Below are 18945 nucleotides of genomic sequence, written 5' to 3' on the forward strand. Positions count from 1 at the left end.
GTTAAAAAAATACTGTAATATAACTTTAATAAGACTCAAAGTCATATAATTGTTTGATTATATGACAAAAATGTTTGTTGGGGATCATTAGATAAGGTTTTTTTTTATATAAAAGTACATAACTGTAAAAAGTTTAATATGAAGTTTTCTTAATAAATATATATATTTTTTGTGATTTTTAAAAATTTATAATATAGATGTATATTTTTTCATTTTCTTTAGCATTTAGCATTACAACACAATATCATTCACGTGTAAAAAGCGTGAAAATAAAATTTGCTTTGTTTTAAAAATAGATAAAGCCGTTAATACAATTACATGCGTTCCTAAGGTTTCTATTAGTTGAAAAGTCAGTACCATATCACATCTAGCAGAGTTTTAGACGTGCATTACGATAATGGCGCAAGGTAAGTAAGTACAAGATAAGATAAATAATTGTGCGAAAATAATGATAGCTAAGCGTAAGATCATAGTTCATATACATATTAAATTTTTCCTGTATGTAACTCGAATCGAAATCTTCAATTTTCTGTCTTATTATCATGTATTCAAATCCTATAACGAATAAATTGAAACAATATATTTGACTTTGCGAATTTAGATTACGATTTGAACTTATTTAACCGACTTGAGCGCCTGGTTGAGGAGTATAGTCATCACAAAATAATAGGCCCGTTTGGAATATGTCATCGGGACGTAAATAGCGAAGTAACCATACAACTCGGTATTCGATACTCACGATAAATCGATTCAAGTTTGTATGAGTATTTAAGAGATTTGATTATGTAACGTAAAGTACATTTGATTAAAATTTTGATCAGAAATTTAACTTAAACTTTAATATTGTAATTCGAAATAATACAATGGTACAAAAGGTCGATTTGTCTTTATTTTATATTTTTATATTGTATTCTATTGTTTATGTGAATTTTCATCATTATAATGAAACATTTTTTTCGGATTTTATCGCCTTTTATTAGCCAAATCAAAATTTTATTTACGACTGAGCGCCAAGCTCCTTTTTTCAGTAAAGATTACGACGACACAACATTTAATCACGATTAAAATCGAATGAAGCTGGTAAAATTCAGTAAGTAATTAGTTAGTTACAGCACTGGTGTTAAAAAAAAGATTTAGAACGTAACTGTTTTTGAGACGTTTCGTAATAATAAGAAATTGTATGCTACTAAAAAGTAAGTGCGAAAAGAATACTCCCAATATATTCTATCATATTATTTAGCGCGCCAAAAATGTACGCATGATTTAAAAACACTTTACGTTATTAATAATTATTTTATGATTTCTTACAGTTTCGTACCAAGTTACGTTCTAGGGTATTTGTCAAATTTCCAAACGGGCTTCTTATTTTGTGACGACTATAAATGCAGTATAATGCTCAGAGACCTTATGAAATAATAACTTTAATGATAATTTTTCATAGTTACCGCAATTCATACTTATGATTACATAATTTAATTTATATTTTACGAAACGTGGTTATAGTATGGGTTAACTGCTTTGTTAAAATAGTAACATGTGATATTAATTAACTAACTTAACATTTGATTTATAACACATAAAAAATTATAACTTTCATCTATTACAAATACTAACATGCTTACTTATATTAAAATAATCTATTGGAAAACAAACTGATGCAATCTAGCAATTAACTGTTTCGCTTGCTTTCTCCGTATGTGGCAAATAATATTTATTTAGACATACATATAGACCTCTTACCGGGCCTTTGTTCTCCATACTGGTTGAGAAAAAGTAAACATTACATTTGATTGCCATAACTGCCAGATTGTATATTGTCGATTCGATTTCATATAAAATGGTAATTTATCGAAAGCAATTAATTTAATTTTGTTATTTTTTCATCTTCACATTTCACAATATCATGAAACGTATAAAGGACAATTAACAAAGTTTTGTAAATTTTCCGCAGTCGTTTTGCGTAACATTTTTCCGTAATTCAAAGAAAACATTATTATAGGTCATAACAAATTATGTTAAACTCATAGATAATGACAAAATTGCTCTATTAAATTTATAACGAATGTTTAAAAACATATACAATTTTTTATGATTTCAAAAACAATTTATACAGGTCTAAATATCATTGCAAATCTTATTTCTATACTAATATTATAAAAACAAATCTTTTCTAGATTTGGGTTTTTGAATTTTTGTAATAAATAAACTCAAAAGGACTGCGAGGATTTCTAAAATTCTTTCACCGGGAGAATGCTAAGTTATCACTTCTCTCCGTGTAAACTGTGTGGCGAAGCCACGAGCGCAAAGATAATGAAAATTCTGTGATTTCAGACTTTTTTTGTAAAAAGTTGTACAGTAAGGATTACGTCTCAAGTTTTTGACTTTTTCATCAAGAAAGGCTCAATCGCCATCATCGAATCAAATCACTACACTACATAAGAAGTTTCGTAAAAAAAATATTGTGTAATTTTCGAGATGCGATTTGCATTTTTTATGCCATTTAACATTCAAAATATGTACATGTGTAACCAAATCAATATGTAATAAATATAGTATTGTTTACTTTAAATATCGTCCAGTTTTGTCGAATTTAATAATTATCTATTCTGATAGAATTTATTATCTACAGCTTGGGTTACAAGTTTTTTTTTTTAACTAGACTAGACCCAGTAAAGTTAATTGTTAGGAATAAAATGCGAGTGGGAACTAATGTAAATAGTTTAAAAAATCAAATTAAACGACAAATGAGAAAAATATTAATGAAGAGCTCTCGATTAAATTTTTAGTCATATAAATTATTTCTAAAAAATAGAATAAGAAATAAAATGTGACCTTCGGTGGATATTGTAAAGTTAAATTAGAACGTTCGTAACAACTAAAAGGCTAACTGGTAAATCTTAGTTGAGAATATCACATCAAAGAAATAATAAAATCGGGATTCGTACCGAGATGAAATAGTACTTGTCCTTCCTTTTTTCTAGAATTTTCCTTTTAAATAAAAATCAATCATTAACATGTATGTGGTATAAACTTTCGAACGAGCTCACCAAGAAGAAGATTCGTATAATATACATACACAGACACCACAACTCTTAAATTAACTTTTTTATTTAATTGATTGTAAACGTTTGACAGCGTGCAGCTTCGAAGCGATAGGTAGTTATTTTATATTTAAACATTTGTTTTTCTTTTAACCTGGGATCGGTGATGTAAAAGACTGAGAATTAAACAAGTCTTAAAGATTTTATATGGTATGAATCATCTATAACAATGTAACTATTAAGTAACTTGTAGTTTTACCATGTCAAGACTATAATAATAATTTATTTGCGTATGTAAGCAAAGAATAATTAATTTTTTTATGACGACGCGTTGGCACATATATCACAAGTACTGGCTGTTGCTTTTGTGGTCGCGGGTTCGATTTACGCTAATGAATATTTTGTATAAGCTATACAAGTGCTTGCCGTCTGGACGTTTATGCTTGTGTAATGTAAGTTTTCCTGACCACCGACACAGGAGAAAATCCTACTTGTTGCTTTTGAGTGTGCTGCGTTTAAATTACGCTCGAAAATTTTAAGAATATTTTAATAAGTTTCTTATAAAAACTTTTTATTTTTCATCACTATCTAAGGGCTACGATTCATAGACATGTTTTTACTTTGGTGATCAAAAATTCCACAAATAGGTCTCAGTTTTCCTTTTAAGTTACATGGCCGTTTTTACGGTAACATTGGTACATGGAGATAAATATTTTGTAAAATTCGAGAATATTCGCTAGGCTAAACAAATTAGGAAAATCTACAAGATATACTTCATGTATTGAAATATTTTAACTTTCAATTACTTAAAATAATTATTACAATTTATAATAGACATTTTTTGAATATCATATCGGGGATGGAACCTGCGTCTCCGACTGACCGTGTCGGCGCTCTAGCTAATTAAGCTATGGAACGATGTACGTTAGATCGAAATTTTTGATATGATGATTTTATTTTTCATCGTTCATCGTTCCATCCAGAGACCGTCAAGGGCGATAAAAATCTGAAAATTTTACTCGACATCCAGAAGGAGTTATATACTGTTTCCGAACATCTGGCACAGGTTCTGGATCAGGATTTATTGGGTCAGACAGTATAAATGCCAGCTTAATGCGGTGTATTGATACCGTGACCTCTTTGCCCTTTACCTTACAAAAGATCACAGCTAAATAATACTGCCTTCAAGCAGTGTTGTGTTCCTGTTGGTGAGTAAGATGACTAGAGCTCCTGGGGGAATTGGGGATAGGGTCGGCAACGCGCATGCGATGCTTCTGGTGTTGCAAACGCACGTTGTTGCAACAAACTATAAGCTACAGTGATCGCTTACCATCAGGTGAGCCATACTCTTATTGACGACGCGTTGGCGCAACGGTCACAGCACTGGTTTGTGGCTGTAGCGTTGGCGGTTGCGGGTTCGATCCCTGCACATGGCAAACATTTGTATTGGCCATACAGATGATTGCCGTGGTCTGAGCGCTTGCGCTTGTGTACTGTGTGTGTTTCCGGATCCCCGAAACAGGAGACAATCCTACGGGGGGCGGTTGAGTGTAAAGCATTTATTTAAGTATTTATTATTTGTTTGCCGACCTGGTTACATATATATATACTCGTTAGATCCCATAAAAATGATTAGGTGATTGAAAACCTACTCCTTTTTTGAAGTCGGTTAAAAGCAATAATAAAACTCGTTAAAGTAGTCTGTAGTAGTTCTTGCGTGAAGCTGCAACAAAAAACAATACACAAAAGGATATCAAATTTCTTTGTGTTACATAGATGTAAAAAATCCTAAGTGTTAATTCTTCGAAATCTAGTTAATTAATATAATGACATTAACGAGCTACAAATCTTGATTCAAAGTATTATCTACACTATATTTTTATTAAGTTGAAGAGTTTATTTAATTTTGTTTGTTTGAACGCCATAATCACAGGTAAGAATGGGAAAATTATTATAGGCTCTACAATGGCGTAGCGAGCTTAACTCGTGCCCGGGGTACAATAGTTACATAGCATTTTAAATACTTTATCATCCCTCGACAAAACCTTATGGGGGAATTAATGTGGAGGATTGAGAAAATCTCGCGATGAATCTTCGTGGAGAAAAATGCGATCGGGCGAGGCGAACGAAAGTTGAGAGGGAAATAGAAGTTAGTAAAGATAGAAAGAGAGAGAGTTACATTTCATATTAGTAGTTCGTTTGATTTTCGTTTAGACTAAATCACACTCGTTTTTTTTTTAATACTAGACTAGAATAGAGATGTTGCTATAATATAAATAACCAAAAGCTTTTTTATAGTTTCTTAATTTTAAAGTATTATGCATATATATGTTACAAACTAATTTGACTGAGATTATTGATAGGTATTATTAAGAAGAAGCTTGATATAACCATTTTGACCACATTATTTTATTTGATGAAAAAATGTATGTAAGGTCAAAAGAACAATAAAAAGTACCAGCCATGCTAGAATAATTAGATAGGTATACCTTTTTTATAATTACAATATACATTTTGTACAATATTATTTCATCAATAATACCCATAATATTTCTTATTAAAATATAACACTATCGATATATTATAATATCAGTAGGTACATCCCTCTAAGCAGAAATGTATCTAATATAAAACGTAATAAGCAAAACAAGACAAACGATGACTATTAAAAATCATTGACTGATTGTATTTTGTTAGGCTAACGATAAGTGGAAACGACCCAGAGATTGGAGAACGATGGGTTTACATATAAGAGTTGTGACTAAAACTTATAATAACTATTAATTGATGTATTAACAATCTTTACATAGGTAATTGTTAAGCTTCTTGCAGCTTCTTTTCAGCAAAGTTTTAATATTAAATTCATTAGATACACATTAATTCTATTATATATTCTACTACGTGAACATTGTTTTTATCCTATTATATTCTTTAATAAAAAAATCGGTTGAGATATAGACTATTTTATCATTATCTCCTCCGTTAAATAGCTCATTCGCTAAATTGGTGACCCCGGCGTGATATGAACACGCAAATTTATTGGGTACTAGCTGTACAATGCGCGCGTTGCTACGCTTTTTACCACGTTTTTATTAGTTTGGGTTGTATGTATGTAATGAAATCTTGATCTTTGAGCATGATTTTTACCAATTTTAAGAAGTTTGATTTATTTGCAACTTAGTAACAACAGTTTTCCAATATCCTTATTAGGCCCGCCAGGATTAATACATTCTTTTGTGGATCCTCTGTAAGGAAGTAAGAGAGATAAAGCTAGCGCGCGATCTGCCCATGCCTGCAGTTTCGGCCTCACTCTTTCGTTGGGGCACTCTGCACAGCACAACGGAGGCAGATACTTTTTCAGGCTACTTGCATTTTTACCGTGTTTATTCCTTGCTAGCTGTTTCCCGCCCGCTTCGCGTGGCGTAAGTTCGTGGCTTTTAATAGTTATTTTCTTTACCACGCTTTTATTAGCTTGGGTTATATGTATGTATTTATGTATGTATGAATATATATAATGGAATGTTTGAGCATAATTTTCACTAAAAAAAATAATAATTTTTACTCTTTTTACTCTGAATTGAATTATTCTCTTAATAACTTAAATTTTACTGTAATTTTATTTTGAAATAATTTATTATGATTGATTGTTTGATCTTCTACTATTGTAATATAACTATACTAACTTTTAGCCGCTACTTCGTTCGCATCGATTTTTTTTTAATAAGAAGTATCCCATGTTACTATAATATTTCCAAGAATATGTGTACAAAGCTTCATGATGATCGGTTAAGAGTTTTCACGTGAAAGCATAACAAGCAAACTTACATTCACATTTATAATATTTGTTATTTAGTTTTTTTATAGTAGGACCCACTCAGAAACCTTTGTGGACTCATGTACAACACTTTGCTGAAAATCATGACATGGTGACAAATGCATAGTTTACGATTCTATAAAGAACATAGAGACAAACATTAATTTATATATATATGATTATATATTATATATTATTATTATATATTATGCCTATATTATATTCTTACATCTCCACCACACTGGTGACCCCGTGGTCAAATTTCAAACAACCTTGCCGAGCTACCATCATAACTGAAGAGTTAATCTTCTTTTCGGCTAGTAAAGACGAAGACAACTGGCCGTGACGCTGAAATGTACTGCGACGTCACTACACCGACGCCCAGACCTTCACAGCGAAAAACTAGTGAACATTTGGGAATCCTTTAGCAGAAAAAGGGTGCTATATAAAATATTATATAGTTTATAAAATGAAATGAAATGAAAACATTTCTTTCGTCATAAGGTGATATATACACTTAATGAAAGTCAAAATAATGTAATTTACAAAAATACTCGTACTTCGTAATGTTTTAATGTTTAATCCGAAGATAATGACGTATTTTATTTACATTGATAGTTGTAAATTTTAACGATTGTATTTTATTAATATTGTATATTCCAATTTCGACATTTATAATTATTTTCTGTTGATGGAATTTTTGATCAGTGAATAAACTAAAACGAATGCAATAAGTTTAATTTTTTATTTAAGAATTTATCTTAAGTTTTACACATACATACTTATTACATACCTACATATCGTATTTATTTCGTTTGTTTTTTCATTTAATAATACTTACCGTCTTAACTCAGCGTAAATTATCACAACAGGTTTTATAAAGTTTTTGTTAAGGTATCTTCATTAATTCATAACATATTTAAAAACAATTTAATTTATTACCTATATTACTTAAAAGCGAAGAATGACGTATAATACGGTAACAATTTAGTATTTAAGTAAGCTGATACGTATAAGAAGCTAATGATTTGAACAGGTTTTAGAGGTGACTTTGAAATTTCCAAAATATAATGTGTGTCATGGACCGAAGCAAGATATGAAGTAAACACCTACTTAAATTTTCAAAGTTAAATAATAGGTTATTAGCATAATGTCGTACAAAGTTTTTGCGTTTTTAAGTAGAAAGCTTTAATTATTTTCAAACGACATTATGTATTTACAAATAACAATAATAATAATGATAAACTTATATAATATAAAAAATATAATAAATAATAAGAATGATAAAAATAATAGCCCTATCCTAATATTTATCAACGGTTTGATCCCGGTTAGCCACGCTCACCATCTGAGCCAACAAGGGATCCGGGACAGTTCGATAGCAGCTAAGATGCAAAAGGCGGTACTACTCGACTCAGCTAGGATTATTCGCCGGTGTCTCACCCTACATCCCTAACCCTGGCCATTTGATCTCCAGGTGGAGTGACATTTAGCACAATAATTATATTTATTTATTTAAGATACTTCACACAGTCTTCTTCACTTATTAATTTCATGGGCCACCAACAAAATCCTGAAACCATTATTATAGTGCACTCTCAGTGTGTTCTATGTTGTTTTTTTTTTTACTGTAACTAGCACACTTATAAAATGTGTGGCGTGCTTAAAGAGAGATTTGTCAGAAATAGTTCTGGTTTTATTCTTAATCAAAGAGATCACCGCTGTTTTCATTATTTCAACTGGTAGGTAAAAATGGGTTAAATATAAAGAATAAAACATTGCTAGCACACCATGAAAATAAATGTTTTATTCCACCCAAGAACCGGTTTTCTACTAGTATTTGGAGCCTCGATCGCAGCAGAATCGTCTAGTGTGCCCCTATGATCCCATACACAGATTCCTATGATCGACATTGCAACACATTCTATCCGCACAAGAGGTTATAGTTTTTCCATTTTATTAATAGTTTTTTGACAGCTTATGCCCATATAGTTTCGTATAACTTAAGTTAAAATTTCATACAAATAATATGTACTTCATGGACGGGTACTTAGTGATGTGCCATACATAATAATTACTACGCCAATTCTTGTGCCACAGATTACAAATAATTCATCATCATCATTTCAGCCTATCGCAGTCCACTGCTGGACATAGGCCTCCACATGTTCGCGCCAAAAATGACGTGAACTCATGTGTCTTGTCAGTGTAGTGTAACACGTTATTTAATCAGGAAGACAACAACATTTTGAGGTTGAAACCAATAAATTAAAATATTAACATTGTATAAAGTTTTACTTTCTTCTTAGTATAAAGCATACAAATAAAACAACTAAAATAGTATATTTCATTTTATTAACATGAGTCGTCAGTTCATCATTTATACTAGAATCGTAAAATTAAAAATATGAAAATAAAAAATAATTATTTTTTTAATAAAAAAAAAATTAACGATATCGATTATTACGTCCTTTAGAACATCACTATAAATTTCAATCGTCGAGCTGTCAAAAAACTATTAATAAAATGAACAAACTATAATGTATCCAAAAAATCTATATGTCTAAGCTGTTCAAGTCATATGATATTGACCAATCTGCGTATAAGACCTTGATTGCCACAAAATATTCTTACATTTACAGTTTTCCGGTTGTAATTTTGAAACCACTTTATCTAGACTACACTGTATTGTAAACGGGAAATGGTCAGATCAGTGTATATCACTATCAATAATAAGATTTCACAGATTTCCCCACTGTCTGCTCCACAATACTGTAATCTAGCCATCTCATACTACCATAAATATCAATAATAAATTTAATTTTGTTTGACGTAATTCCTAATTTTTCTGTATCAGCATACAACCACTTTTTATCAGAACAATATCTCTCCAGCTCTAACCAAAACTATTGGCCCGGGTGCGCGTTATAATCACCTAACATGCATATTGCTATGATAGAATGCAGAATGTAGATATCACTACTTTCTATAATGGCATCGATTTCCCCCAAACAGTTTACAAACTTGACACTATTACTAGGAGCACCTGTGGGCATATATACAGAGAATATAATAAATGAATTCGCGCGTATCGTTACCTTGATTGCAGCTAGACTAACACCACAATAGGTTATAACAGAGACTGTATCAAATACGCCATAACAGTGCCAACTCCCCGTATAGTCTCCCTTACACACGGTAGTGTCAATAGCTTTTTTAGATGTATATAGTTATCCTAAGTTGCTTTTAAAAATAATTATGATAACATTGTTACGTGTAACCACACAATTTTTCAAAGATATATTTTACATTTTTTCTTTAAATATGAAACATTATGATAGTATAAAATTGAAGAAAAAAGATTATAACGGAACTAAATTTATATAATATCGCTAATTGAACGAAACTGAGACATTTGTGCCAAATGGTGTGAGATGATAAGAATTAAAAAAACTGGTTAATTGCGGGAAAAAATCACGCATCAAAAATTCTCCGCTCCAAATATGATAACGTTATAAAGTTATTTATAAAGTGATTTGAGCTGTTACTAAAACATAATTGAAGTTTTGATTGGAAAATATGTTATGCGTGTTATACTGAGCAAATAATTATTGTTTTTGTACCCATTGGGTTTTTTTTTCTAATATTTACCTTTAGTATTTTAGAAGGTACCTACGAGTATATGATTTTATTTAAATTAATACTATATATATTATGTATGTTCAGGGATAACTTCAACTTAACAGAACTGATTTTTATAATTCTTTTTTTGTTGAAAAGTAGATATTCTAAGTGTGGTACTATGAGAAGAAAAGCAGGATTTAATAATGGAATCCCAGAAAAATCGAGGGAAACCCTCGAAAATCGTAGTGCTACTATTAGTGCGTTTGTTAATTTTTTCGTCTACTTACGTTGTATAATTACTTTTCGATGTAATTGTAGTCGGTTTTTTTTTTTACGAGCAAACACAATTGTGTAAAAAAATATAATTGAATCGACGTACCTCTTAGTAAATTAAAATTTAATGCGTAGTATTGTTGGTGTTACTTTACAAAAAATGAAATTACAAAATTCATTAGAAATGACATTTTATTAATTAATATTTAATTAAACTGATAAATTTAGTAACTGTACTAACATTAACATTGGTATTATTATTAGTGCTTTGTGTTACTATAATTAATTATCTTGAATAATGGTATTTTAATGTATTTGTTCGGGTTTAGATAAAGAAATGTTTTTTTGCATATTAATTGATTTTACGGTATGAAAGCTATAATGGAAATTTATCAAATTATTTCAATCGTAATCTTCTGTCAACTTAAATGTGTTACTTTATTTTTTTTTTTAAACTAGTCTTTATTTTTTTTTCTTAAATTATAAAACATAAACGACTTAAATTAAACAGTAATAAAAAAAACACCTTTTTTAAACCAAACTACAACGAAATCGCAGGATACGTTTAATTTTATTATTCTCGTATTTAAACAAGTTTTCAAAAAACGTGTTTGTTTTATGGGTATAATCGTAATAATTATTATTAATATGAATAAAGTGTTGGCCGAAATCGGTATTGATATTTGCAAAGTAAACTTTTAAGCACATACAATCAGCGTGTATACGTTAGTTGATGGATTTTTTTTATATAAATCGATATAAATGTGTCTAAAACACTCCACAATAATCTATAAATTATTTAATTAATTTATTAATATCTACAGATTATTTTATTTAAATAGGCTTTTTGTTTACCGTGTCCACGTAGCACCACAACAAGTAGTACAACGCCGAAGCAATTTGCATTATATCTATATTTTACAGTGATCTATTTTTATAAGTATACTAGCTGACCCCAGAAACGTTGTTTTGTCATAATTATATGTTATTAACCCCCTTACCCCCCCACCCCCTTATAACTTAGGGGTATAAAAATTGATGTTGTTCGATTCTCAGATCTACCCAATATGCACAAAAAATTTCATGAGAATCGGTCAAGCCGTTTCGGAGGAGTTTAACTACAAACACCGCGACACGAGAATTTTATATATTAAATACAATTAACACCAGGTTATTTCATCAATGCTTTCATATAGCTTCTTAGCGAAATCAGTCACGTATGAAAAACAGTATTCTAAAAACTAGTTTTATAGGTTTTTTTTTTGTTCGTAATTGTTTATGCTGATGAAATAAATATGACTGCGTTAATAGCAAATCGTTCTTATTATAGATGTATTTACACATTTATCTGTATCACACATAATAAAAATTGTTTGTTCGTCCGAGCGTTTTATTTTTTGATTCCAAACTTTATACACTAATTACTATCGACAATATTTACAGGAAAGTTTCTATGACAAAATTACGGCTTGACGCATAAAAATTTAGTTTTATCGAGGAATAATAACGTGTACAGCCGTGTAGGTCATCTATAAAGAATTAGTTACATTGACCGATATTCTCTTATCACAAAACCCTCTTATTTGTAACTGACTACAAACGTTGCGTTGTCATTAACGTCGATAAGAATTGTAGGTCGTATCTGAAATCTTCCTATTATGCGATCGGGACCGGTATAACTCGTATTTGATTGTGATAGTACATATATGAGCGAATTTTTAAAAGCATAATTTAATTATTGTTTTAATAAAATTAAATATAAATTATATTAATAACGAAATATCATATTGATACTTAAGTATGGCATTAGCTTAACTTAATGGTGACCATACTCATAAAATAATTTCATATTCTATTTTCATTTCCTAATTTATATTCTTTATTCAGACTGTATTCGCTTGAATGAGAAAAGGCATCAAATATTAACATTTTAGAATACAACTGCATACAGCACATATTCAAGACAAAACGTGGGTAATCTAAGAAAAAAATAGTTATACACTAGGCCGTTATAAAGTAATATCATTTTACAAACACGTGGACGTGAGATTCTTGTACACATACATATTAACGTGCTTGGTAGTCTCATACAATGTACGCTGTAAAACAGCATTTTTTACGGACGATTTCCGCGGCTCGCATCTTTCTTATATAGTAGTTGCTCCTTGCTTAGAGCACATAAGTGTTGTTCCAACAAACGTTTTCATACTGAATGGTTAAATAGCTTAGTGAAAATATGAGTGTTATAACGTTTACCACATTTTTATTAATATTTTCGGGTAAGAATTTGAACGAATTATTGCAAAAATAATTTATAAATTTTATGAAAAATTAAACGATTGAAAAATTATATGTGTTAATTAAAATGAAAAATATTAATTATGTCCACATAATTAATATTTTTATTGTTCTTTAATTTCAATTGTGTTTAAATATATATATGTATTTTTTTAATAATTAATATTCAGAACTATTATGTAATAATAAAACACTTGAAATAATAGGCAGGTTGATGCAAATTGGCATCTCTGACTTTTTAATTTTTTGCCTTTTAAATTCTTCTCATGTTTGATCGTAAAATAAAATCGTGAGGCAACTTGTATTTGAGAAAAGGTCTGGAACTTGTTTCGTGGCGTAGCGAAGTAGCATATACAAGTTTTTCAAATATAAAAAGTTGAATACCAAATCGAGTTCTGTTTTATTTACGTTTAGTTCTAGACTAATAGAACGATAGTATAATAAAAATAGAAATGATGTATACATAAAAATTACCACCTTTTTGCGAATTCTTTAATTAGATGTTTAAAAGGTGCGAATATCTTTATACTTGATAATATTACACATACAAAGTAATCAGTATGTTACATTTTTGGAAGGATTCAATAGGAAGGTAATGTGTAACGAGACACATTACCTAGGGTTTAGTGTTCCTTTTATATATATTATACAAAAATATCCATTATCGCAACCGTAAAAATACATGCTATATAATTATTATATTTTTGTAACTTAACCGATGTTTTAATACATATTTTTAAATTTTAAATTAATTTTCGCAACAAACCTCGATAAATCGATCGCATAAAATTGCCCCAAACAATACACGCACATTGTTCAGTCTAATTCAGAGAAATTATACATTCGTATTCTAATATAAATCACCTTTGTTAAATCGTATTATTCACTGAAGACATTTAGTAAGTATCTAACCGTGTAACTTTTGATAATGAACCTTAATAACTAAGTATTTTAATTTTTATGGTCTAGTCGAATGAGTACTCTTTGACGCAAAAGTACACAAGTGACAAAACACATCTTCGCAGTTACGTTAACTAACGATATATTTAATATATACTGAGAGAAGTTCAAAATTATTTGGGACAGCAGATGGTTATGAATTCGTACGACACAAAATACATTTATTGAAACTCGCGTACAATCCCGTTTTTCTTTAATTCATTTGATATTTTTTGAGAAACCTATCGTTAAATTGAGTCATTGATTTAATCACATAATTTTGCTTTTATAATATCGCTATGAATGACTATGAAGTTTTATAACTCGACCTTTAATCTCACTTACATTATCAAAGGCTATTAGGAACGTACAAACGTTTAAAGCATTCATCTATACTAAGTAGAATACAATAAATGATTAGTCATTATAACAAAATTAAGAGTTCATTTAATTACATGTTTCAGAGTGCAAATTTTAGGATTCACTGGTGCGGTTTGCCTTTTTTTGTTGTTGTCTGTGTGTATTTTTTTCGAGGGAAATCTATCCACTTTTAGCAATAAATATGCAAACTAAAAAGAATAAAAACAGAGTGGATGGTATTCAATAAAAGCTGCGTCTTTGAAAATATAAATCGTATTATAGCTACGAATAATGGAGTAACAAATCAAAAATGCTCTACAATTTTAGCTTATTTTACCACCTAATCGATATATAATATATTATTGTTATATTGATATTATATAACTATAAAGTTGTTGTAACAAGAAATAATGAATATATTACAAAGATATAAATTAAAGGAGAGATCTAACATGAAAGTAGGTACTTTTAAGAAACTAACTGGTCCCTGCGGTTTTGCCTGCGTTGATTTGAGAGAAAAAATTGCCTGAAATTGAAGAAACAATTTACCGACCGCTTATCATGTTGACGTTGTTTGAAAATTAAAGCCGTCATGTATATACTTTTAATAATTCATTAATTTACAAAAACAAAAGCAACAATTTTTTTTAATTTGTTTATGCCGGTAAAGCAAGCAATTATCTATAAAGTGATATATAATTAATGTGGAATAATTGTGAGGTTTTTTCTAAAAAGGAAGGCAAACATCTTAACCTTAGTGTATTAATATATACTAGTGGTCGCCCACTTGTCGAAATTCGACCATAATAAAAAATTTTAATTAAAAAAATATATATTAAGTATCTTTTTTAAAAAATTTCAATTTGACTCATCATTTCAGCCTATTGCAGTCCACTGCCACTTATAGGCATCCATAAGTTTACGCCAAAAGTAGCGCGAACTCATGTGTGTTGTCCATAATCACCACGCTGGGCAGGCGGGTTGGTGACCGCAGGGCTGGCTTTGTCACACCAAAGACGTTGCTGCCCGTCTTCGGCCTGTGTATTTCAAAGCCAGCAGTAGCTTGTGTATTTCAATTTGACTACAGACTGACAATCAACAAAATGACATGCGTGTGTGTGTCAAATATGTGGTAGTGTGTGTGATTTTTTTAATTATTTTAATATATTTTTTATGCATAATTTAAAAAAAAAGTATTAACCTTCTACACTCCTTCTCTATATAAACTATAAGTGTACGAAATTTCATACTCCTCCGTCCGCGCAATTTACGTAAAAAGGGGTACCTACAAAGTTTTTGCTTCACGTATTAATAATAGTACCCGGGTGACCGAGCTAAGCTCGGTATTTTTACGAATTACATATTGATAAAATATGAATAATATTTTTCGATTTTACCGACATAATAATAAAAAATAAGAACAGTCTATTTAAATAAAAAATAACGAGTGCAATTAGAAAAAGAAAAAGAAAAAATAATTGATCAGGGACATGAGGATTTGAACCATGATCCTCTCGGTTGATCCCGAGCGGCCGATTTCCCACCGAGCTAAAAACAGGGATAAAACAACATTTCCTGAAAATGAATCCTAGCTAGATAGATTTATCTCCCCCGAAACCCCCTAAATACTCAATTTTATGAAAATCGTTGGAGCCGTTTCCGAGATTCAGATTCTATATATATATACAAGAATTGCTCGTTTAAGATAATAAGTATCCGGGTGACCGAGCTAAGCTCGGTATTTTTAGTAAATCGTGTTTTTTGGAAATCATAAAGTATAAATACGAATTACATATTGATAAAATATGAATAATATTTTTCGATTTTACCGACATAGTAATAAAAAATAAGAACAGTCTATTTAAATAAAAAATAACGAGTGCAATTAGAAAAAGAAAAAGAAAAAATAATTGATCAGGGACATGTGGATTTGAACCATGATCTTCTCGGTTGATCCCGAGCGGCCGATTTCCCACCGAGCTATTTCAACTACATTGACTTATGCGAAATTTATCTTCGTATTCTAACGATATTTTTTTCAATTCCTAAAAACAGGGATAAAACGACATTTCCTGAAAATGAATCCTAGCTAGATAGATTTATCTCCCCCGAAACCCCCTAAATACTAAATTTTATGAAAATCGTTGGAGCCGTTTCCTAGATTCAGATTCTATATATATATACAAGAATTGCTCGTTTAATAGTATAAGATATATGGTATATCAGATCACATTATTAAACAGCTGTCATATTGTTTGTCAATCATCCAATGTTAAAGTTTTGTTAAATATAATATCATATTAATTTTAATCGTACATACGTAACAATAGACACCACAATTTCGTGGTTTTAAATCTGTTTTCAATTCCTATTGAAATTGTTGAGTGTTGTTCACGAGTCGAACGTGACCAACAAGTCTTTTGAACTTTCGACTTATCACTTTTCAATGATAAGTATATAAAATAGAAAAAGATAGTATATAAGAAGAACAAAATTTTGGTTTGAGAACTTCTTAAACAATTTATTACATATTCGAGGCTAGAGTGTCTACTTGCAGTTTATATTTAAAATAATTGCGCATAAAAATAAATAATTACATAAATTTAGTTAATTTACGCTGTTGTATTGTATATTTAATTTTGAATGCAGATAATATTTTTATCTTATTTCTTCCGCACAAAAATTCTACAAAATATACATGACAATATATTATCATGTATATTTAACTTTGTACACGCTTTTTATTAGCTTTATCTGTATGTTTGTATGTTTGTAACTGGCTCCTTTGGACTTCATTTTGACCCACTCACAACAACCACACTTACAACTTTTGGAGTAATCATTGATAATGCGTATTTACTTAACTATTTTTTCGTCTACCTACGTTGTATTACTTGTCGATATAATTGAGGTCGGTTTTTCTTCGTTTGCCTGCAAACACAATTATTTTATTTATTTAATGTTCAAACTTATAATTTAAAATAATAATGGTCGAATTTCGACCACTGGGCGACCACTAGTAAAATTAACGAAATCTTAACTTTGTATATGTTGCAGTCAGAACTCATAACCAGTCATTTTGTACTATTGACTAGCGAAATCAGTCAAAAGTACATTTGACTGGACAAGTTGGTTAAAAATGGTTTTGACTGAAAATTATTGGTTATTAGTACTTTTGACTGCAAATTCGCGGTTAAAAATACTTTTGACTGATGCTCTCCGTCAAAAGTATTTTTAACTGCAAAAAAGCGTCAGTCAAAAGCACTATTAACTCGTTAGATGTGAATAAATTTAGTCAAATGATCCTGATAAACCATAATAAATTTTTGCCCACGATCTTCTTGCGACTGCATGCCAATCAGATCGACTTGGCAGTGGCTGTTCATTTCAGTGTGCAGGATCGGTTTCTAAACCTGACCCATCCTTTTCTTGCTTTTCTTCCTTTGGCATACTTCGCACATTGATAAATATATAATAATCATTTCTTTTGTAACATTAGCGTACTTTTTTGCCGTTTCATTCTTAAGTCTATCGCGACCACCATGCCCTATTGAAATATGAGCAGCATCAATAATGTCGTAGATTTCCTCAGCCGGCAAAAATATTTGATAGGTTCTGTGTTTGTAATTAATTTTTTTATACCACAAACTTCAATGTGTTAAAGCGTAGTCTACTGTACTGTAAAAGTGTTTCCTTTTCATTAAATTTCGCGTCTTCCACATCCATTGCAAACTTTTTAAATTTTTCTTTTGTCATCACATTGAAATGACTATCTTTCATATCTTCCATCGCTAAAATTCTTTGCAAAAAGCCTTCTTTCTTTTCGTAGTCACTCATTTTTGTTCTAATATCAGCACGTTCTCCACTAATAATGAGTAATATAAAAGTTTATATTTGCGTTTGTCGTTATTTTTATCGACCACCTTAACTTTTTAAGAGTTTTGACTGATACAACCAGTCAAAACCACTTTTGACGGAATCATTTAGTCAAAAGTACTTTTAACCAGCTCCATTGGGCAAAAGTACTTTTAACTGTTATTTTAGTCAAAAGTATTATTGACTAAAGCAACTTTTGACTGGTTAAGAGTTTTGATTGCAACATATATATTATTCATAATAATACTTTAAGTGTTTTTATTTTTAACCGACGAAAAAACGGGGGAGGTTCTCAAGTCGACGCGTATATTTTTTTTATGTATGACTACGCATAACTTTTTACAGAGTAGTCCAATTTTGATAATTCTTTTTTTTTTTGGAAAAAGTATACCGCGAAATTGATCCCATATAAATTTGAAAATAACGATTCAACCCTAAGGGTAGGAAAAAGGGTAGGGATGATTGATGGTTCACTCACTGATTGTAAGGTATGGCCACGCATAACTTTTTACAGAATAGTCCGATTTTGATGATTTTCGTCTACTTACGTTGTAATACTTGTCGATGTAATTGAAGTCGGTTTTTTTCGAACAAACACAATTATGTGTTTTATGTTCCTATAAAGGTACCTCAATCGGTTCTATTGCTATTGCAGTTAATTTTTTAGAATTTTTCGATCATTTTATTGATTTAAATACGAACATTGAACGAAAATAAGTG

At 30.2% G+C, this 18945-nt stretch overlaps 1 protein-coding gene across 1 annotated transcript in view; it reads left to right on the top strand.

The window, feature by feature from the left end:
- Positions 1-352: 352 nt before the first annotated feature.
- Positions 353-18945, top strand: part of LOC123668519 — a 60238-nt gene continuing 41645 nt past the window's right edge. Inside the window, exon 1 of the mRNA XM_045602253.1 lies at positions 353-407. Coding sequence (XP_045458209.1) covers positions 398-407 — 10 coding nt within the window. The 5' untranslated portion in view covers positions 353-397. The remainder of the gene's footprint in view (positions 408-18945) is intronic.

Source organism: Melitaea cinxia, chromosome Z (genome assembly GCF_905220565.1).
Source record: "Melitaea cinxia chromosome Z, ilMelCinx1.1, whole genome shotgun sequence".
In the NCBI taxonomy this organism is placed as follows: domain Eukaryota; kingdom Metazoa; phylum Arthropoda; class Insecta; order Lepidoptera; family Nymphalidae; genus Melitaea; species Melitaea cinxia.